This window comes from Stegodyphus dumicola, chromosome 7, assembly GCF_044657685.1.
Source record: "Stegodyphus dumicola isolate Sdum_Otavi_A_Nest chromosome 7, ASM4465768v1".
Taxonomy (NCBI): domain Eukaryota; kingdom Metazoa; phylum Arthropoda; class Arachnida; order Araneae; family Eresidae; genus Stegodyphus; species Stegodyphus dumicola.
The window spans coordinates 197,147,017-197,170,350 of NC_140774.1; the positions used below are offsets into that span (position 1 = coordinate 197,147,017).

At 34.7% G+C, this 23,334-nt stretch overlaps 1 protein-coding gene across 1 annotated transcript in view; it reads left to right on the forward strand.

Annotated features, from left to right (window-relative positions):
• The first annotated feature begins 823 nt into the window (after window positions 1-823).
• The window catches only part of LOC118197653 (follistatin-related protein 5-like), a 299,939-nt gene continuing 277,428 nt past the window's right edge, over window positions 824-23,334 (forward strand). Inside the window, exons 1-2 of the mRNA XM_085821454.1 lie at window positions 824-892; window positions 9,868-9,994. Of these exons, the coding sequence (XP_085677580.1) occupies window positions 824-892; window positions 9,868-9,994 (196 nt within the window). The remainder of the gene's footprint in view (window positions 893-9,867; window positions 9,995-23,334) is intronic.

Sequence of the window (23,334 nt, forward strand, 5' to 3'; positions counted from 1 at the left end):
GAGTACATGAGATAGAAGTTGAGAGATAGGAGTACATGAGATAGAAGTTGAGAGATAGGAGTACATGAGATAGAAGTTGAGAGATAGGAGTACATGAGATAGAAGTTGAGAGATAGGAGTACATGAGATAGAAGTTGAGAGATAGGAGTACGTGAGATAGAAGTTGAGAGATAGGAGTACATGAGATAGAAGTTGAGAGATAGGAGCTGGTGTACCACACAACGTGGCCGAGGTAGCTACGTATTTCAACAATAGAGTAATTAATTAAAAGAGGTTCTATCACAGAAGCTCAGTGGTATGGCAACGGAAGAGTGAAGATGGACAGATGATGAGTAAAGCAATTCGGTCGGTACAGACAATTCGGTTGCAACAGCAAGCACAAGTATGAATGTAATCCGACACTATTCCATAGGACATGTTGGGACAGATGATGAGTAAGGGAATTCGGTCGGTAGAGACAATTCGGTTGCGACAGCAAGCCCAAGTATGACTGTAATCTGACACTATTCCATAGGATATGTTGGGACAGATGATGAGTAAGGGAATTCCGTCGGTAGAGACAATTCGGTTGCAACAGCAAGCCCAAGTATGACTGTAATCTGACACTATTCCATAGGACATGTTGGGACAGACGATGAGTAAGGGAATTCGGTCGGTAGAGACAATTCGGTTGCAACAGCAAGCACAAGTATGACTGTAATCCGACACTATTCCATAGGACATGTTGGGACAGATGATGAGTAAGCGAATTCGGTCGGTAGAGACAATTCGGTTGCAACAGCAAGCACAAGTATGACTGTAATCTGACACTATTCCATAGGACATGTTGGGACAGATGATGAGTAAGGGAATTCCGTCGGTAGAGACAATTCGGTTGCAACAGCAAGCACAAGTATGACTGTAATCCGACACTATTCCATAGCACATGTTTGGACAGATGATGAGTAAAGCAATTCGGTCGGTACATACAATTCGGTTGCAACAGCAAGCACAAGTATGACTGTAATACGACACTCTTCCATAGCACATGTTGGGACAGATGATGAGTAAGGGAATTCGGTCGGTAGAGACAATTTGTTTGCAACAGCAAGGACAAGTATCACTGTAATCCGATACTATTCCATAGGATATGTTAGGGCGAATCGTGGAAGCGGTGCAGCAAAGTTGAAGAAAGACATTTAGAGCACATTATTCTTAATGTTCGACGATATCCGTATTGCCCACTGCAGTATATGCTTAGGTATTTATTGTTAGAGCACAGTCACATAAATTTGCATCAAGCATTCACCATCTCTTTGTTGCTATTTAAAGCTGATACATTCAGTACGCGCCAGCTTGTTATACAGTCATTTCTTGAATGTGCTTTCATTCCCGGAATTTTTATTCTTAAGATCTTAATTACCATTAGTAGTAAATAGTAAGCTTTCGGCGTACTCTCTCAGTTTGTGCTCGTCCCCTCCAACTCAGCAGGAAATCCGCTTTTCACTGATTGCGCAAATGAATGCGAATTTATTAAAGTGGAAGCCTGGCGGATTAAATCCAATTGAACGGCTCTCTCGCTATCGAAGGAAGCTCTTAGCAAATTATTCTGCTTTTCGATCCGTCTCTCCGCAACTTCGATTTGCGCTGGGTCGGGGACGGGCCGTGCAAGGTTAAAAGGATGGCGCATCTCCTACAGTTACAAGGACGAGTAAATCAATAAATATAATAAGTAAAAATAAGGTTAATGGGGAATTAATACAAATTATGTAGCATTCGAAGGTTGAAATTATCCAAGTTTGTTACATTATAGGACTCTGCCAACCATTTAAATTGAATCGAAATTCAACTATAAATTAACGCTATTCTCTGTGTTTATATTTCTAAAACTTAGCATAAGTAAGACAGGAATTTGCTAAGTCTAAATGTTTAAGTTTTTGTGGTTAGAAAAGTAAATAAAAATTTGGACTCTAAAACTTTCAGATTACAAGAGTGTGAAACGTTTGCCATTAAAGACTTAGAATGCTTCAAAAAAAAAAAAAAAAAAAAAAAAAAACCGCTGAAAATATAGGCGACAAGGGACGGAGGACGTGGGCACCGTGCCTTTACCACGGTTAATTGCATACCAATTAACCATGCAATTACAAGTATGCAACTTGTGCAATACCAATTAACCATGCAATTACCATGGTTAATTGGTATTGCACCAAGTCCACCATTGCTTAGGGAGCCTCCAGATGATAACTGGGGGCCCACGTAGGCGGCTTGCACCAACCGTAGAGACCCAGCATCTAATGCACGAACTTTATAAACTATATTTTAAATATATTTAAAAATTAGGAAAAATGTCAAAATTAATATTTAGTTAAATTAGGTATAGATATATACCTTATAATTTTATTATATTTATGTTATGGTGTATCCTTTATATGTGTATTGAAACCAGGAAAATTATTCTCAAAATTCTTTTGTAACTTTAAATACACCATACACTGAAAATACAAAAAAAATATTAAAATTAAGGAAATTTCCATATCTGTAGAGCAACAACAGCAGCAGAAGGAACAAGAAGAATGCGAACAGAAGGGAAGCCCAAATAAAGAATAGAAACCAAATTCAAAGAAATTTCCACAAATGAACCGATTAAGTCCTCTAGGATTGTTCTTAGTTTTTTCCCCCATGGTTTTTTAGAGGTAATAAATGGAGTTATTTTTATTCAGTTATATTATACTTTACGCTGGATATTTTAGTTCTGTTCAAAGAGTTCTGCGCAAAGTTACTTTTTCCTAACATTTCAGCCACTTCTGGATTCATACGAAAGCTAATACACGGATTTCTAATTCAAGACAGTCAATACACATTCTGGTACTTTCCCCGTTGCATTGATTGCTTTTTTTAACATTGATTTGCTTTTTGAGAACTTACTTTTGTTTTTATATAAATAGAAAACAAATCGTACTGAGCAAAAAGATTTGATGGGTAGTATGAGTAAAACGCAAGTGCTCTCTTAATTTTTCCCAATTGTGGGACGGAAAGTGTTTTTCAGAAATCTGACGAATGATCTTTCGACGATCTTTATTTGGAGCCTATCCCACTTTCTTAGTGTTTTCGTCAATTCTTCTCCTCAAGTGATGTTGTTTATGTCGTTGCATTTTTAAATTCACATGTTGCCATTTTTATATCGGGCAAATACTCGTTTAATGGTGACTTATTCAAATAATTATCTTTAAAGGTTTTCCGAATTCAATCAACTTGAATGCAATGATTTATATATATATATATATATATATATATATGCATTTGTACATACATTTATGAGTCTGCTCCCGATGTACATACATAAATACATATATACATACACAAATACATGCATACATAAATACATACATAAATATATATGAGTTTGGTCTCGATAACAGAAACATACCTAGAACAAATTATAAATAAAAAAATAATAGTACTTTGACGAACGGCGTGATATCATAATAGTCCTTTTTCAGTTGAAACACTGTAAAATATTTTTTTTGCCAAATTTTGCAAAAGAACGGTACTTTTGACTTGTGTTTGACGAATATGACGCACCGCGTCATGTCGCAAGATTTTCTTCCGTTTCTTAAGTTTATTAAGTTTCTTAAGTTCATTTTAGTAAAAGGATGACAATTTTAAATTTACTGAGGAGTAAGGAAGATTGCCTAGCTTTCTTTTCCCCATTTTTTTTTACCATAGCAGCCATATTTATTTACATTTGAAACTTAGCTGAATAGTGAAGTAAGTCCGTTTCTGCACCTTCAGTGTCTTTTTCCCGAGTGGGACCAAAAGTAAACTTTCAGTTCGGTGCATCAAAAAATCTGCCTTTTTGCCCGCTGGCCGAATTACTTGTTTTTTTAATAGAAACTGTGATTTTTAATTGTAAAATTATTTTAACTGTTTTCGATGTTTCATGTTTTTCTATATCTTTCAGTTTTTAATGAAAATATTTTGAGGTTTTATGTATTTTTGCCTTGCCATGAATTGAGAACTGAATTAATTGTTTGAGAAATATATCTCTAATGAAATTCGATGTAATAAATTTAAATGAAGTGCAGGAAAATTGCGTATAATTTAATATACCGTACAAGGAACTCATGTGATGTGCGCATCAGGCTTCTAGATAAAGCGAAAAAGTAAAGCCAAAAACGCACTTCCGCGCGTAACTTTGCATTTCATTTAATAATATAAGAATATCTTAATTCCCAAACAAAATTGTGAGTCCTGGCAAAGAAATAATTATTTCATATCAGGTGAAGTAACAAATGCATGAATAAATAAGAATTCTTCCTTTGCCTTCAATGCTGATTATCTGCGCCGAAATATGCGAAAGATGGGAATTTGATTACTTCCCAAATTTCGAATTGGCAATTGCAATTTATCTCTGCTTTCAATAAATTTACGCTACCTAAATTAATTTCGAACTTGCATCGTGGTACCTGCTTTTGCACGCCGTTCACTTTGCATTAAAATGAATGTTTTTTTTTTTTTTTTTTTTTTTTTTTGCGTAATTTGTTTTAAATGTGTAAGAAATCATAAGTTAAACTCGCTCGCCTGCGTGTATTATTATTTTCGTTTTCTAAAACACTGAATTATTTGGTAGCGAATTCGAGGGAAAAGAATCGGGTGAGGGCATAAACATGTGGAATTTCATTAAACTAACGAGGGAAGAAGACTGATAGCGAGTTTTGCATTCTTGAATATTACATTTCATGAAGCGAAGATATAGCTACATTTCCTGAGCTAATAAAAATCGCGAGCTTTAAAAATTTAAAAATTGTGTTTCGTGAAGCGAATGATATTATATTAAGTAACCAGGCGCTACGCGGCTAGCCTTTGTCTGGCTTTTAAATGTAAATATAAAAAAAAGCATCTGAAGGGCTCAGAATTTTACTCTGCAGAACAACTTTATCAAAAACAAAACAATAAAAAAAAAAAAAAAAAACGGAAAACGGAAATTTCAATAAAAATGAATCTCTTCATATAATAAAACAAAGAGTTTGTATGTGTGTGTGTCTTTTGTTCGCGCTGCGCGTAAGCTAATTGACCCACGGCTACGAAATTTCGTATATAGGTGCATGTAGACAAGAGCCAGTGCACCTAAGCGATTTTTTCGAAATTCGAATTAGAATTTTTTAAATTTTATGTTTTGTGACGAAATCGCGTCATTTTGAGACATAATGGGCTATAGGAAAGCGAGATTTTACTCAACGCACTCCATTTTCACATCGTCACGAAACGTAAGGACTTAGCTATTTTACGAACTTAAAATAAATTTCGTGTTTCAATAAATCGATTCAATACGAATTTATTTAACAGAGGGAGCTTAACACCTTTTCAACGGGATTTTTTCTAAAAAGGTTTATTTTTTAAAATGTACAGTTTATTTTTCTTTGATTTTTGGACACGTTAAACTTTCATCCTTGCGATTGCTTTTACAAAAAGAATTTTGGAAAAATGATAATACTTAGTATTTAAAAAAAATTTTTAAACGAAGCTTCCGAGTACACTTCTCACATCTCACATCTTTAAAAATGTGATTTTGGCAACAATTTTCCTGTCTTATTGTTGTTGATAGATTTTTGATGAACTCGCATCATTTTGAATAGTTTCATTCTTTTAGAAATATGGGTTTGGCAACAATTTTTCATCGTATTTCTTATGCCACTGTTTTTAAGAGATTCGCAATATTCATTGTCATTTTTTTATATATATATAATACATTTTTATTGAGTTTTTTTTTTTTTTTTTTTTTTTTTTTGATAAAGTTGTTTTGCAGAGTAAAATTCTGCGCGGAATTTTTTGCTTTTGAGTTTCCTTCATGTTATTTTTTGCTTATTTCACTATTTATAAGATACTGAAAAGTTTTGCAGGATTTTTTTTTCTTCAACGGAAAGTTGGTTAATTTTTTTATTAGGATAATTAATATTTATATTTAGGGATATAGCTTATTTCATTGTAATTTATTTATCTTGAAAGTATAAGATTAAATATCATTAATTATACTTTGCTTTTCAGATTTTTTTTTTTTTTTTGTATTCTTTATGTTATTTATTGCTCATTTCACTGTTTTTAAGATATTGAAAAGTTTTGAGTGATTTTTTAGGAAACAAAGTTCTTAACCTCCTTTATACCATTTGAGTTCTTAAGAAGGGAAGTTGGTTATTTTGTTTATTAGGATAATTATCCTATTAAATAACGAATGTGTTATTAGGATAATTTATCCTAATAAATAACGAACTAAATAACTAAAGCATTTTTAGGAAACAAAGTTCTTAACCTCTTTTATACCATTCGAGTTCTTAAGAAGGGAAGTTGGTTAATTTATTTATTAGGATAATTAATATTTGTATTAAGGGATATTGCTTATTTCATTTTAATTTTGTTATACGTAATAACTTTTTTTTTATGAAGTTGTTCTGCAGAGTAAAATTCTGCGCAGTTTTTAAATTTAACGTTTGGTGTTTCCTTCAGCAATTTTTCCAGTACATTTAAAAGCCAGACGAAGGCTGGCAGCGAAGCTGCTAGTTATATATAAAAAAATACAATGAAATAAGCAATATCCCTTAATATAAATATTAATTATCCTGATAAATAAATTAACTAAATTCCCTTTGCCTTTTCTCGACAAACGTCCACTATCCAAGAGAAACATTCAATTTAAAAACCGTACAGAATTATCGCCTTCATTTTTCCGAATGGCAACAGTGCTGATATCAGGAACAATGGTAACAGTGATATATCAGTAACAATTTCTGCGTGCCATGTTGCTGACATAATGAGAGAGAATTATCGATTTTATGCGATTTCATCCAAAAACATGAAATAAAAATATCTAATTCAAATTTTGAAAAAATCGCTTTGAGGGGCACTGGCTTCTGTCTAGATGCACCTATGTACCACATTTCGTAGCCCTGGGTCTATTAGCTTACACGCAGCACGAACGAAAGGCACAGACACACACATACAGACAGACTCTTCGTTTTATATATATAGATTACGGAAAGTTAGTTTTCTGTATTATGGCAACAATGTTTGTCTTATTTCTGTTGGCAGTAATAAGTTTCTTTTGTTCTTAAACGTAAAAGCTGTATCTATTAGCTATTTATCACTATTTATTAGCTAGTTTATTAATGCTTAACTATAAATACACAAGATAAACTTAAGTAAAATCTGATACTAAACTTTATTAGCGACAACTAAAAGGAGTAACAAAATAAGGGATGAGACTTCTCATTAATTGTAAACTTTAGCAACTTTCTGCTAAGATAGAGTTTAGATATGATTAAACAAAAAACAAAGCCACCTATTCAGAACAATTAGAAATGTGTTGTTCTATCACGAACTAAATCAAAGATTCAATCAAAGAATTCAAGAAGATTCAAAGAATCACTTCACTCAGCTAGCGATCGGTGATTCGTCAAAAAAGTGCGATAATTCTTATAGAGTTATTTCACCTACCAAGAACATTTGTTCTAAGCGTGCCAGGAAAGTTCGATTCTCATTTTAAGGGAGAAAATAATATCCTCCTGTGTTAAAAGTGAGTTAAATTCCATGTTCCTCCGATGACAAAGTGAGTGAATTCCCAACTTTTTAAAAATTTTTTCCTAGAGTTTTATTGTTACTCCTATGAAAGGAGTTTGTAGAGAACCTCAAAACTAGAGTTGAAATCAGTCGAGGGAGTCTGCACTTTAGTTGATTCTTCCGATCCCATTGCTCGTTCGATTGTTTCCTTTCTTTGCTTCCTCTTTGCATATAGTTCATGATTCATCACTTTTTCCTGGTTTTATTCAATAAAGTTCCTGCAAATTAGCGGTGAATCATAAAAAAGAACAGATTAAGTTCAGTGAATGAACGGTTTTAGTCAGATTCCATAAAACAGCAGTTTTCCCCACTTCAAGTAATAACACCTCTGAAGTCGTATGCAAAACCACATAATTTTCTGACATCGAACTCCCCTATACTTCCAGACATTCTAAAATTCTCCTGTGCCAGCAGCTTTTCTTTCAGCAATGAAATGGAGCGAATTCCTTTGAGTTTCTGGTGGAGCTTACAATGTAGTTTTAACCTACGCCGGTTGTAGTAAATTTTGCTTAAACCTCTAGGCTGAACGACTCACTTGACGAGCCAAGACATATAGGAAATAAACTAACATAAAACAAATTATTAGTGAAATTCAAATCATAAATGTCACAAATGATCTTCAGAATAAAACTAAGAAAAGAAAAGGAATTGCAATCTTAGAACTTCCTATACTAATTTAACAACTTGAAGAATATACCACTAAAGATTCAGAAAGTTAAAAAGTACCTTAAAAATTCAAAAATGTTAAAATAATATTTCAATTAAATATTAATAATATTTCAATGAAAATATCCGTTTTTGACTGCTGTCGAATCCATTTCAACGATGTTTCTGCCTGACACCTACGTACTTACAGAGTAAAACACTCTCCTTCTCAAACCGGATTGTGGAGTGGATTTAAAATGGATTCAAAAGAAATTTTTTTCGTGTCGTCTATACTACGTACGTACGTATGTGTCTCGCATATTTCAAAAACGAGTTTTTTTTTTTTTTAAATATATTTGTAAATTGTGCATTTTTACTTTAAAAGTAATTGAATTACATTGTTCTCATATTCTAGTTAAGATTTTTTATTCCTTTATGCTTTTAGTTAATCTGCATGCAATAATTGTAAAAGTTAAATTTACAACTATTGCATGTATAGTTATTAACAATTTAAAAGTTTTTCAAGTGCTAGTAAGCCTAACGAAGTCTCCATTTTTTTACATTTCAAACTTAATTCAGTTTCTGCACCAAATTCAGTGTCTTTTTGTCGAGTGGGACCAAAGTAAACTTTCAGTTTTGTGCACCGAAAAGTCAGTCTTCTTGCCCGCTGTCCAAATTGCTTGTTTTTGCGCAGAAACTCCAATTTTAATTTTAAAACTTTTTGTTAACTCTTCTTAACTGTATTTTGTGTTTTATATTTCCCGTATTTTGCAATATTTAAGGAAGTTGCTGCTTTGAGTTTTTATGTATTTTTGCTGTGCCGCGAGTGAGAACTGAGTTGATTGAATGAGAAATATATCTCTAATGAAATCCGAGGAAATAAATTTAAATTAAATCTAGCAAAAATATGCATAATTTAACAGGTCGTACAAGGAAGTCATGTGGCATCCACATCAGACTTTTTTTTTTCCGTGGGGGGGGGGATATTGGAGAAGAGTTGCAAATATTTTGTCATGGAAATCGGAACAGCTTTATACAAAATTTATGTTCATCATTTTTGACCGAATTTTACAAAATAAATGTTAATTTTAAGAAAAGCGTTATTGTTTGCACTTTTAATGTAGCTGGTACTAGATATATAATAATCCTTGAATGATAATCCTTTAGCCAATCAATACTCCTTAAGTATTAGATTAGGATAGTCTAGACTAGAACAATAAAAATGTGTGAACATGAAAGATAAACCATTTGTCCGTTTACGAAAGCCGCAAAGAACATTTTGCCAGTGGACGTGTTTCGGAGTTTAAATATGACGTCACATCAGCCTTGTTAAGGCTGTGCGTGATTTCTGCAAAATTAGTGAAAAATCACTAAGTTCTTCATGAGTAATTATCATGTTCAAGGGGATATTTCAGATTTTAAGAATTTTAAATTTAAATTTTGAAATATACATTTGTAACTAAGCTGTTTAAAAAACGTTCTGTCCTGTTATGTAAAAATTTTCTTTTATTCATAAATCTGCAGAAAGGCGATGTTTGAAAAGCGTTGTTTAAATTTAAAAATTGAAGTTTGATATCCGATTAGACATGAAAAGCTCTCGTTTAAAAATATTTATAAACTCTTTTGTTCCAGAGCCATCGCGTTGAAGATGAAGGACGATATCTGGAAGATGATGAAGACCACTTCTTGGGAATGGATTCTGAAGATGGACACGACGACGAAGAACCATTACCACCAAGGGCGTTACCAATGCAAAATGGTATGTCAGTACCTTTAAAGAAAATTCCGCATGTCTCATTAGTCTGTTATTTTATAGGTTGATAAATGCATAATTTAACAGATATAATTATATATTTTTTGAATATTAGAGACGATAAAAGTCTAAATTATATGCAAATTTTTAAAATGAGATTCATGGTAAGTCCGTGTTACATTTTCAAAGACAGGAATTCTTCCTCATGGGTATATATATTTTTATTTAAGTAATGATTCGATTAATTAAGATACAATAACACGCCATACAAATATTAATTTAGAAGTCAAACAACAAAAACCAGCGTTATATTTTCAAATTTTCACAGGACTAGTTTTGATGGTTTTACCGAACCATCATCCTCAGCTGCAAAAGTGCAAATGAACGAGATAAGATATGATGATTAGAGAAGATAAGAAAGTCTGGACAGGAGATAAGCTACTGGCGCCATCTGTTGATGAAACGAGAACTAAAACATAATTTCTTTAAAGGCTGAAGGCAAAGATGGATTGGAATTAGGATCTTTAACTAGAACAGAAAGATTTTTTTTGAATGTGGAATGCCTCCAGAAAATCCAGTTCACCAATGGAAAATGTTTTTTGAATAATTTTGGCTGCAGAAAAATTGGAAGTGTGATTTTCGGACCAACAATGTTGGGTTATCTTATCTAATCATTATATCTTATTTCGTTTATTTGCGCTTTTGCAGCTGAGGATGATGGTTCGGTAAAATCATCCAAACTAGTCCTGTGAAAATTTGAAAATATAACCCTGATTTTTGTTGTTTGACTTCTAAATTAATAATGATTCGATTGTTATATACAACCTTTACATTGATAGAATTGTTACGCCACTATGGTATTGTTGGCGCAGTGTTAAAGAATTGAGTAGTTAAATCTAGTATATGAATTAATTCTAAATATGAGATCACATTTCAGACATACTTCCTCTGTAAAAAAAGAACTCTAAAATGCTTCCGTTCTTGAACAGCTTATCTCTGACCACAGACATCAATGCATTCAAATACCTAACAGCAATGTTTAGAAAAATGTTTTAATGAATTTAGTTACTTGTTCCGATGAATTTTCTTATAGAGCATGTTTACAGAGCGTATTTGATTAGCTGTAAATCAGATTTTATAATTTAATTCACAATTCCTACAGAGATACTTAACGATTTTCCTTTAAAACATGAGATGCGACTTTAGATTTCATAAGACCTTTGTTGGGTATGCATTTTTTGCCTTTTTCCCCCGTCAAGTGGAAACTTTGATGTTTCTTTCCTTTCATATTAATTATGTCACTTATTTTACGTGTAGAAATATTAAAACTATGCTTTTCGCATCTGTTATTAATAATCGAATAAGGGTATTTCTCTTTGGACAGCGCAGAAACATAGACTTCGATCCATCGTTTATTTTTCAGCAGCATTTTAAAGAAAAGTATATTTTTAATGCTGCAGAGCATAATTAAACCTTTTCTCTGCAGATCATAATTAAACCTTTTCTCAATTTGATGGCAGTCACGTTTGTATTTTACACTTTTGTTTTACAATGCTGTGGATGCTGATGCTGTGTACGAAACGATTGATAACGATACTAATGGTGATATGGATTGCTATGGGGTGCTATTTTCCTGGATTTTTCTCTACAACCCTCTAGAATTACTGGAAAATTCTGAATTAGATACCAACACCTTATTACTGCATATTAGGATTAAGTAAACCAAAACCATTATTTTTTCTGAATTCCTTATCCTACAATAACTTTTTTGATTGAATTATTACTCTCAAACTTCAATAGTAAAAGATAGAATAGAAATTCTCGTCTAATGCATAGAAATTCTCGTCTAATGAATAGAAATTCTCGTCTAATGTCTTCAATAGAAATTCTCGTCTAATGCATGGAAATATATGGTTGAGAGTTACATGGCTGTCTGTAAATCTGGATGTTATTCCGGATGAGCTGAAAGAAGTCGACAGTTTATTCTAAATAAAAACGACATACAGCAAAATAAATAGCTGTAAATTGCTGAAGGAGAACGTGAATATTAAGCAATTCCTCTTCACCATAGGAGAAATATCTTCAATTCCCAAAATCACTAACAGAATAAATCCTCAAACGCAATTCAGCTGTCTTTCTTTTAACCGCAAAGTCTCAGAAATGAACAACTGACTCACCTAGCTTTTGGAGTCGTATTTATATGGTTTTTCACGGCGTTCTGGAAACTTCGGGGAAAATTGTAGGGCCGTAAGGCTTCGAAAATGTGTTTTCTCAAATCTTCCAGAAATTCGCCAAGTTGGCGAAAAATTGCCAAACATTCGCCAACATGGCGATATAATTTATTACCAAAGACTGTCAAGAGCGTTTTTGCTTATGCGTAGCGTTCTAGTTGAGCTGTGTTTGCAATTTATAGCTGCTGTACTCAAAATTGAATGATCCACAATTCTATATAAAAATGAACACTTACACTGAAAGCATGTTAATCACGAGTTCAATTAGAAACAAAATAAACACTCCAGCTGTAATCCTAACAGCAAGAAATAAAGAAATGATGTTGCAGAACTATTTAGCGGTGGCCGAACTATTTTATAGAACGCCATCTAGTGGCGAAAATGAACAATATAAGACAGCCTACCTCCAGCCGCGGTGACGTTAGGTTACCCTCTAGAGCTAGCCGGCGTTTGTGTTTATTGAGGGACGGCCACAATAACTACACTCATGTCCGTAAATTAAGGATAATTCGGAGTCATGCGGAAATCGAACTCTAAAATAAATATATCCCTTGTAAAATCACTACACACATCTTCAAGAATCATAATGCAAATTTCAGGAAGTAACCAGATGACACGGATGGTACTTCACAATGACGAGAGTGTAAGAGAGTGATATATAAGGAAGACAGGAAAAGAAATAAAATTGTTCGCAGGCGCTTTATAAGCATTTCAGTGCAATAACCGAATAGTTATGACACAAAGGACGCATTTGGATGATTTTTTACGTGGTAGAATTATCGGCCGTCTGGAATGTGAGCGTACCCAACTGGAAGTACCAGACGAACTAGGAATTGCCCAGAATGTCATCTCCAGGCTTTGGCAACGATTCCAAGATGATGGTAATGTGAGTAGACGTTACAGCACAGGTCGCCCCAGACTTAAAACGCCGAATGAGGACCGGTATTTATTTGGCAGTTAATGCCAAAAGAAACAGGCGGAGCACAGCCTCAGACCTGTCTCGTCAGCTCTCTTCAGCCACTGGTACGACAATTTCAAGGCAGATCGTGTACAGACGCTTAAGGCAGATTGGTTTATATGCTCGTAGACCTGTCAGATGCGTTCCACTTACTGCAACCCACTGTCGCCTGCGGTTAGCCTGGAGTAGAGAGCATGCATTGTGGACACCGCAACGGTGGGCTTGTGTGATGTTTTCCGACGAGTCCAGGTTTAGCTTGTAGTCTGATTCTCGCCGGACTTTCATATGGAAAGCTCCAGGTAGCCGTTACCAACAAGAAAACATCATTGAACGACAACGTTACGGTGGTGCAGGAGTGCTCGTTCGAGGTGGAATTATTCTGGGTTCCAGAACTGACCTGCATGTTCAAATTGGAACCATGACAAGCCAAATCTATCGGGACTTCATTCTGGAACAACATGTACGTTTGTTTCGGGGCGTCATGGGCGCACAATTTGTGTTTATGTATGACAACGCCCTTCCTCACCGTGCAAACATCGTAAGCGAATGCCTTCAGTGGGAGGATATCACCCGTATGGACTGGCCAGCATTCTCACCGGACTTGAATCCAGTAGAGCACGTGTGGGACATGCTTGGCCGACGAGTTGCAGCCCGTCAACCTCCTCCTACGTGCCTACCGGAACTTCGGAGAGCATTGCTTTTTGAGTGGTGTAATATCCCCCAAGGTCAGATCGATAATTTGATACTCAGCATGCCTAGGCGTTGTGCGGACTGTATTGCATCGTCTGGGAGACATACTATGTATTACAATCATACCAACCATGTAATATTGGTTTTTTGTAAATAGTTTTTTTTTTTTTTTTTTTTTGTAATTTGCTAAAGGGAGAAAAAATCGCTAATTTTTTTAATAATATTAAACATATAGCATTTTTTTTTTGCTCTTTACCTTTTGTTTAATAAATAAGCTTTACAAATAAGTCAAATTTGTTTTGCTTCTAACTGATTTTGCATTATCCTTAATTTATGGACATGAGTGTAAATAAAACAATACACAGTGTTACAACAACATATAAAAACAGCAATGCGATCAAATGAATTAAAATATTTTCAGAAATTCTCTCCAATATGCTTTTTCTTTTTGGCAACCATAAACGTTCAACAGTTGCCTAGGAACGGCACAGCATTTATACTGGCTATTTCTTTCTAGTCTTTTCGTGCAATTCGGAACACGAATCTTAACAAAAATCGAAATATCGGGATATTTATTATGATATAACACAACTCTGCAAACACATCCAGATAGCCGAATATCTAGAAGTCTTTCGTAGGCGAGAACGAAAAAAAGGGCAGCTCGTGTATGGTAGAGAATTTCCTAAAAATATCTCCCGCTATTTTGAGATGTCCTTCTGTGTACACAAGCAGTCAAATACAAATATTATTTATGGTATGTGTTGAGTTTACGCTTCAATACAATCATCAGAGTCAAAGGCAAGAGTCCTGGTGGCTATGGTTGGACAGAATTGGAATGCAAAATACACTTACAGAAAAAAAAAAAATATCATTCCTATGCTCAACAAAAATATTATCTATATATGTAACATTTTTCTTTGTATTTCCTAGCATCAGTTCCCCCCCCCAAAAAAAATCGAGATATCAAACATTTTACACTGATATATATATTTTTTTAAGGACAATCTAAACATAATATTTTCTGTAACAAAACAGCTACATCGTATTATATCTTCTATTTACATTCTCGTAGTAAGAATTAAACTTATTTCTCTTAAATGAAGATTCAACCAACCTGTAATAAAAGCACTTTAAATAACGGGATTAAAATTTGGCTCATATACATAAAAGAAATGTCAAAGATACTTACAAGGAAGCATTCAAATATATGCAAGAATTTAGCAGTGAATACAGTTAAATACTGTGAAAAACCTTACTCACTGTGTTTCTGCACGAAAGTTGATTAATCTCGGAAGAATAAAATCTTTTCAGCTCTTTTTTGCCCTATTCTCACGTCAATAACTTTCTTGATTCGCGTCCGGCTTTCTTTAACAGACTAGCATCAATTATATACCGTTGAATGAGAGGTGTGTGTGTGATTATGGCAAAGCCTCGGTTTAATACAATATAGAGTATAAAGATTTTCGTTTTTCATGATATTAAAAGTTTAGTTTAGCATAATTGGGGGGGGCCACCTAAATTTGAATGCTGTTTAAATGACAATTTGGTTATATTCGTTTTGCTCTATATATTTATTTGCTTTCGAATTTTGGATTTGTGTATAATGATTTTAGACCAATTTGATTTTTTTGAATGGTTTCTTAACATAATATAAAGTTTTGTGGGATTTTTGAGTGGCCAATTTAGCACAATGTTATGTTTCATTCGTTTTTTCACATGTTTTGAGGGCGTGTAGAAAATTATGGTACATTTCAGATTCGAATTTTTGGTTTTGTATGAGTGAATGTCTTATATCAAAAATTTAATATATATATTTTTTTTTCGTTTTTTGATCTGAAATGAACTACGAGAACGAAACACGTTTTCGAAACATATGAATCGAATTTTACAAAACTTTAATTCATTTTCCCTCGATGAGTTCTGAATTGGAATTTCAGTAAAAGAAGATTAAGGAGTATTACCAAACCCTATACCGACAATGTTAAATTGGCCATTTTCGATGTACCTTTCCTTGCTGTAGATACACGCTTGAAATTTTTTGTGTAATTAAAGGATGCATATCTGATTATACTGAAATGAGCTTTCGAAACATTTTGTATTTAGAGTAATTTACAGAATATTTTGTTAGGCATATTGAAATTTAGCACTTTTCTCGAACAAAAAAAAAAAAAAAAAAAAAATTTTTAGTTTATCACAAAAAGCTTATTTAAGCAAATATTAAGTGGTGGTGTGTTGGTGTATTTAATTATGGCGAAGCACACTAGGGCTATCTGTCTAATGGGAGGGATGCCTTCGTGGAGGACTTTCTAAGAGAAACTGGCTCGTATACACGCTCCTCACGGGGAAAATCACGAAAACAGCCATGCAGCCAGCCCGTTCGCGGGATTCGAACCTCGGACCGACTACCAGTGTTCAGCGACTTTACCGCTCGGCCGCTGCTGTTGATTGAGAGAGATACTTGCTTCCAAACTAACTTTTTAGTCTCGAATAAATATGAAACGAAATGGGATGTTCGTTAGTCAAAAATCTACTCATGATTGATTCACAACTTTTCTGGGGCCCACCAGCGGCCGAGCCATAAAGTCACTGAACACTGATAGTTCGGTCCAAAGTTAGAATCCCGCGAACGGGCTGGCTGCATGGACGTCTTCGTGGTTTTCCCTATGTTTAACGTGTATACGAAGCAGTTTTCCTTAGAAAATCCTTCACGAAGTCATCCCTCCTCTTAGGCAGATAGCTTTCAAGGTTTTGCGATAACCACATAAAACCAAACCAATCACAACTTTTGTGGACATCTTACTGCGACAAGTTGAGTACTACTAACAGGGGTGATGAAAAGAGAAATCATTACCACTGTGACTACGTCATCACTCCTCACTTCCTGTTTCAGAGGGAGAAAGTTCTATGAACTAGGCCTTTACTTATAAGTCTTGGTGTCAGTTACAATGGTCCTAATGTATCTGTGACTTTAAAACATTAATCAAATAAATATGTTACGTAGACAAGTGCTTTACCTCCATTTCATTCTTGCAAACTGATTTCTTCTAGGTGGCGGGATTTAATTTTCCCTCATTCTGTATTAAGTAAATGACGGGTTTACTTTGCAATATACAGAGGCTGTTTGCACATTTTTTAGACGATTTTGGTAAGCGGTAATAAAAAATCGTTTGATGCAAAAGAAGTAATTGCAATTGTACTATGTTTTTAAATATCAAAATTATCGTCTGTGGCTTGAAAGTTTTTGTTTTTATTCAAAATGGCGAATTTAACAGAGCAGTGGTTCGAAGGCTACATCTACCCTCTTTCCGAAGAGAAATATGCATACTCCGTCATCCAAAAAAAGATGTGAGAGTCATGGTTTTGTGATATCTAAAGCGTCGATTGGTAATATCATCAACAAGAAAGGAAAAAAAAGCTCAAGTGGGACAAAAATTCCAAACAAATATCCAAGGAAAAAACGGACATCTTCGACCATTGCAAAGGTACGTTGTTTAATGTTAAAAGAAAATCCCCCTAGTCAAAGGACAGTTGCAAAATCACTAAAATGCTCGGTGTCCACCGTAAACAAAATGATAAACGTTGATTTAAATCTTAAGAAAGCGAAAAAACGGAATGTGCATCGTCTTCTTCCAAAGCATATCGCTCGACGCAGGACACGCTGCAGAATTCTATATGAGAAACACTTATCCAAAGAAAAATGGAAAACAATTGTCACAATACATGACGCATGGGTGTATTTAAATGATTGTAACAAAAAAAGAGCCATTTATTATCATAAAAGGGGAGAAAAAATTTAAGTACATGGTTCAAAGAATCGAAAGAAAGATTTTCTAAGGGATTCATGATTGTTGCTCGTTTTTCTTATAATGGCAAGTTAAAAATAACGAGAGTTCAAAAAAATGTCAAGATTAACTCCAAATATTATCAGGAACATATTTTATCGCCAATTTTTCTGAATGAAATACCATCGCTTTACCCACAGTGCCATCAATCTGTAAGACTCCATCAGGACAAAGCTAGCAGTCACACATCAAAATGCACTGTAAATTTCCTAAACGAAATGGAGCAAAAACCTGGTATCACTGATATCCCTACTAAATCTCCCGATGTGTCACCTATGGATTTTTGTGCTTTCGGACTTTTAAAAACTGCATTATCCAAACGTGGTGCCAAAACCCTAACAGGACTCTGGAAAGCTGTTCTGAAGGAATGGGATAATTACCTCTTCTGCCACTTCAAAAGACATTATTATCCTGGAAATTGCGGTGTCGAAAGATAGTTCAGAATAAGGGATGTCAAATAGGACATTTAAAACACAAGAATTTTATGTAATTAGTTTTGTGAATACAATATACATCGTCTAAAAAATGTGTGAATAGCCTCTGTAAAAAAATTCTTGAGCTTAGTATTTATCAGTAGTACCCGTAGTATTAACAAATTGTTACTGGAGGCAGCATTACTTGTTTCTCTTTGACATAAATATATCCAATGTATATACATCTTTGTCAACAACTGGTCTGCATCTCCATTAGGTAAGTGGCGGCGCTGCATTATTAGAATTACCAAAGGAAATTTCAGAAGCAGACTGCCAGCATTCATGAAAACTGCTGTTTTCTGAAGTCAGTCACATAAAAGACGATTTCGCAGCTGAATCTTTCTTCCATCAGAGCTCTTTCGGTCGATGAGGTATTTTTCCTAATCAAGCAAATGCGAGACTCGTGTTCCGTGGAAGAGGGTCACGTGATCCGAGTAATGGATGGCAGTTTACGAGACACAGTAGTCATTTGGATCGTCACATGGTAGATTCGAAGAAAGAAACTTTTTTTTTAACAAGCGAGTTGTGGTACTTTTTTCAGTCTTCTATTTTGGGATGTGATACTGCATTAAATAAATTCATGTTAGAAACTGCGTGTCAGGATTTTAATTACGTCTGTAAGTTGTCATTCTTCGATGATGAAGTGGGTAATATTCGTTTATGAATGATTTGTAACTGTTAGAAGCGAACTAGTGTTTTCGAGCTCACTGTTTTAATGAAGAGAATCTTAGTGCGCTGTTGTGGGACGATGAATTCTTAATAAACTGAATCAAATATGACTGAATCGGATCTAATAATAAAACAAATAACTGTACAAAAACTCAGTATAATCACTTGAATTTAAAACAGTATAAATATTAAAGATTTTTTTTTAAAAGTGAATGAAAATTATAACTTTATTTGCCAAAAAAAAAAAAAAAAAAAAAAAGTTGAATTTGCATCTACTTAACATGCCCGCTTCAGTGATGTGGTGCCACGTGACGTGTTCCTTAGGTGTGTGCAGTTGTACGGGCGTGGCAGTAAGTGCTGTGAATGCGACATTTTGTTTTTAATTTTACATTTTTCTTGGAAATGTTTTTTCCAAATTTTTTAATAACATGAGCGACATAAATGGCAATTTACCATGGCCTCTTTCTCCTAAAGTAGCACGATAAAAAGATTACAAAAGACTTTTAGCGGGTAAAGTGTGTGTGTGTGTGTGATTATGGCAAAGCCTCGAGGGCTATCTGCCTAAGGGGAGGGATGCCTTCGGGGAGGACTTTCTAATATAATATAATAATCTGGCTCGTATACACGTTACACATGGGGAAAACCACGAAAACGCCCATGCAGCCAGCCCGTTCGCGGGATTCGGACCTCGGACCGAACTACCAGTGTTCAGCGACTTTACCGCTCGGCCGCTGGTGGGCTCTTTAGCGGGTAAAGAACTTGCAAAATATTTAAAAGACAATTTATCAGATGATAGTTCTGAGTAAATTCAATTCCTCTGATGAAGAAGAATATTGTTACGAAATGTACAGGCGCGGTGTAATCTTTAATATTTATGCAGTTTTAGGGTTGCCAGAAAATGGCAAGATAATTCAGCGTTGCCACATTTGGCGAGAAATCGCCCATTTGGCGACAAAATCGGCGCTATGCCATGGACGGATGGAGAACCTTCTGGAACGAATTCTTACCGATTTAGCCCAGAATGGCCTCGAATACTAGTCAAAAGCTATATAAACCCTGCTGCTACGCGGAGAGTTAGTTAGTATCGAGTTGGTGTCTCGTCTAGCGAGTCAATCCCTGCGGAGTCGATCGAGTTGACAGCCGGGCAGCGAGTACCGAGTGGGTCATCGAGTGCATCGAAGAGTCTCTTTGTGTGTCGCGGTCAGCGCATCGTCGAGAGAGCGTGTTGAGCTCCGGGAACGACTGAACCGAAGAGTCGGCTGTCGTGGTCTGTGTGTCGTCGAGTGCATCGCGAGTTGTAGCGTGGAGAGTCTCGAGAGTACGTGGAGTTCCGAGAACGACCGAGCAGAGTCGGGAGCTGTACTCTGGTGCTTTGCTGTGGAGCTGTCTCCACCGTTATTGCTTCACAGTGTGAAGGCTGTGCTGCTGATTGTTCCAGCGTGTTTATAGTAGATCATCGACGACTGCAAAAGTGTTTTGGAGCTGTCCTGATTAATATTGGTAAATAAATAAAGTGTGTTTCGATACTTCATCAAGTAGTGTCGTCGTTATTCACTCTAAATCCTCACGAACCCCGTGCGAACGTACGTGAAGGAAGAAAATAACGTAACAACTGGTGTCGGAAGAGAAAAACGCAACAATATGTTCCTCACACGAATGATTGCAAGTATCCGGATAATGATATATATGAAGAGAAAACAGCAGAAATTTCAACGCAACAAGAATGCATTGAAGAACAAGAACAAAAAACAAGAACCTAGTTCAAGCAAAAAGAACAACTTGTTCTAGCAGAAATAATAAAGGTTCTTGTTACGCTAGGAAACATATTTCCTAACGCAACAAGAACCTGTTGCGCTAAGAAATATAATTTAGTAGCAGAACCAACACCTATAAGATCTTAAATTAGAGTGGTTTGTGATGAAATTTATCAGCGAACTTTACTTAATTGATTTGCTTAATTTTTATTAGAGTATTTATTTTACTTAATTTTTATTTTTATTGGGTTGGCAACTAAGTAATTGCGGATTTCACTCATAGATGGCTTCAGTTGAATTTTTAGGGTTGCAGACGTAGTACAAATGTAAAACACATTTTGTTATTTGATAGTTGGCAATTCAGCTGTCAATCAGTAAAAAAAGTTTTTTGATCGGTTGCGTAGTTTTCGTTTAGCGTTCGTTGAAAAATGGAGAATCAAAAGGAACATTTTCGTCATATTTTGCTTTTTTATTTCCGCAAAGGGAAAAACGCATCGCAAGCTCATAAAAAGTTATGTGCTGTTTATGGTGACGAAGCCTTAAAAGAACGGCAGTGTCAAAATTGGTTTGCCAAATTTCGTTCTGTTGATTTTTCACTCAAAGATGAAAAACGCTCTGGTCGTCCAGTTGAAGTTGATGACGACCTAATCAAAGCAATAATCGATTCGGATCGTCAAAGTACAACAGAGAAGCTTCATGTATCACATACATGCATTGAAAATCACTTAAAACAACTTGGCTATGTTCAAAAATTCGATACATGGGTTTCTCAGGAACTGAAAGAAACGCATTTAACGCAGCGCATTAACAGCTGCGATTTGCTAAAGAACCGTAATGAAAATGATCCATTTTTAAAAACGACTGATAACTGGCGATGAAAAATGAGTTGTTTACAACAATATCAAGTGGAAAAGATCGTGGAGCAGGCCAGGTGAACCAACTCAAACAACATCAAAAGCTGATATTCATCAAAAGAAGGTTTTGTTATCAGTTTGGTAAGATTACAAAGGAATTGTCTACTTTCAACTCTTACCACCCAACCGAACGATCAATCCTGATGTCTACAATGAACAACTAACGAAATTAAACAATGCAGTTGAAGAAAAGCGGCCCGAATTGACAAATCGAAAAGGTGTTGTATTCCATCATGACAATGCAAGGCTACACACATCTTTGGTCACTCGGAAAAAATTATTGGAGCTTGGTTGGGATGTTTTGCCACATCCACCATATAGTCCTGATCTTGCACCATCTGATTGCTTTTTGTTTCGATCTTTACAAAACTCCTTGAATGGTAAAAATTTCAATAATGCTGATGCTGTCAAATCGTACCTGATTTCGGTTTTTTGCTAATAAAAACCAGAAGTTTTATGAACGTGGGATTATGATGCTGCCTGAAAGATGGCAAAAGGTCATTGATCAAAATGGGCAATACATTAAAGAATAAAGTTATTTAGTTCCATGAAAAAATTGTTGATTTTCTAAAAAAAATCCGCAATTACTTAGTTGCCAACCCAATAAGTTTGGCAAACATCATATACCTTGGTCTCGAACATATTACCTTTTCTTTCCGATTTTGGTTATTGTGCCTTCCTCTTCTAAAAACATGCCTATAATAAATCTTTCTGAATTTCATCATTTCATCTGTCATATAACCCTTATATAACGCTCGTAAAGTATGTATACTGCGGGAAAAAAAATGACAGTTCTATATCTCCCGTTCTACTGGGCCGATTGACGAAATTCTATTTGCGTTTTTCATGTCTCCAAAGCACGACTTAGGATATGTATTACATTTACGTATAGCATTGTCAAAATCGGACCTTTTCCAGAAATGACATGCCAATATTTTTTCATATTTCAATTCTACGGCAGTTTGGCGAAAATCGCACGAGCAGTTTTTAAAAAATTAGCTCTTAAAATTTTTGTTCCTCCATGTTAAATGAATTTGGTATAGTTTTGTTAATAGCTCTTTTTTTTTTTTATTAAACTTAAATGATTCTACCCTTCTTATTTCGAAATTTAAATTCATTCCAAATAAAACTGGCCCATTTTTTATGATTTATTCTTAAAATTTGTATTTTAAAATAATTTTTATAAATCTTTCGAAACAATTTTAATCCTCTATTTCCTATATTTAAAAATGGCATTGTCAAATAACAGAAACAAATTCTTCTCCGATATTATTTCATCCCGAATTTTTTGCCACATGCAGACTTATACGGTTATTTAGTAGATAAGATTTAATTACTCAGCACAATTTATTTCATTGAGTTAAATGGGTACGAGGCTTGTAAGATATATTTATTTTTGCCGCAGTGCACGAGATCTGCGAACTAGCAGAATAAGCCCTTTTACTTTTTTCAAAAAAATGAAAAAAATAATAATAATAATAATAATAATAATAATTAAAAAAAAAATCTGAAATGTTTCAGATTTTAAATTACGTCCAAAGGGGCGTTTTTTTAACGTTTTGAGTGTTACCTTTATTTATTAAATATTGTTGCGTGCGTACGGGTTCGTTATGAAATGAATGCACAAGTCCGATGAAAAATGAACAAAAATTTATTATTATCACAACAAAAAAAATGCTTAAATTTTCTCAAATTATCACGCAGTATTACAATATCTCACAGTAGTTTTCTTTTAACTACTCAAATGTCCAATAGAACGTAATTCAAAACAGCTAAAGAACGCTAATCCGCGAATTCGCTACAATCAACAACAGT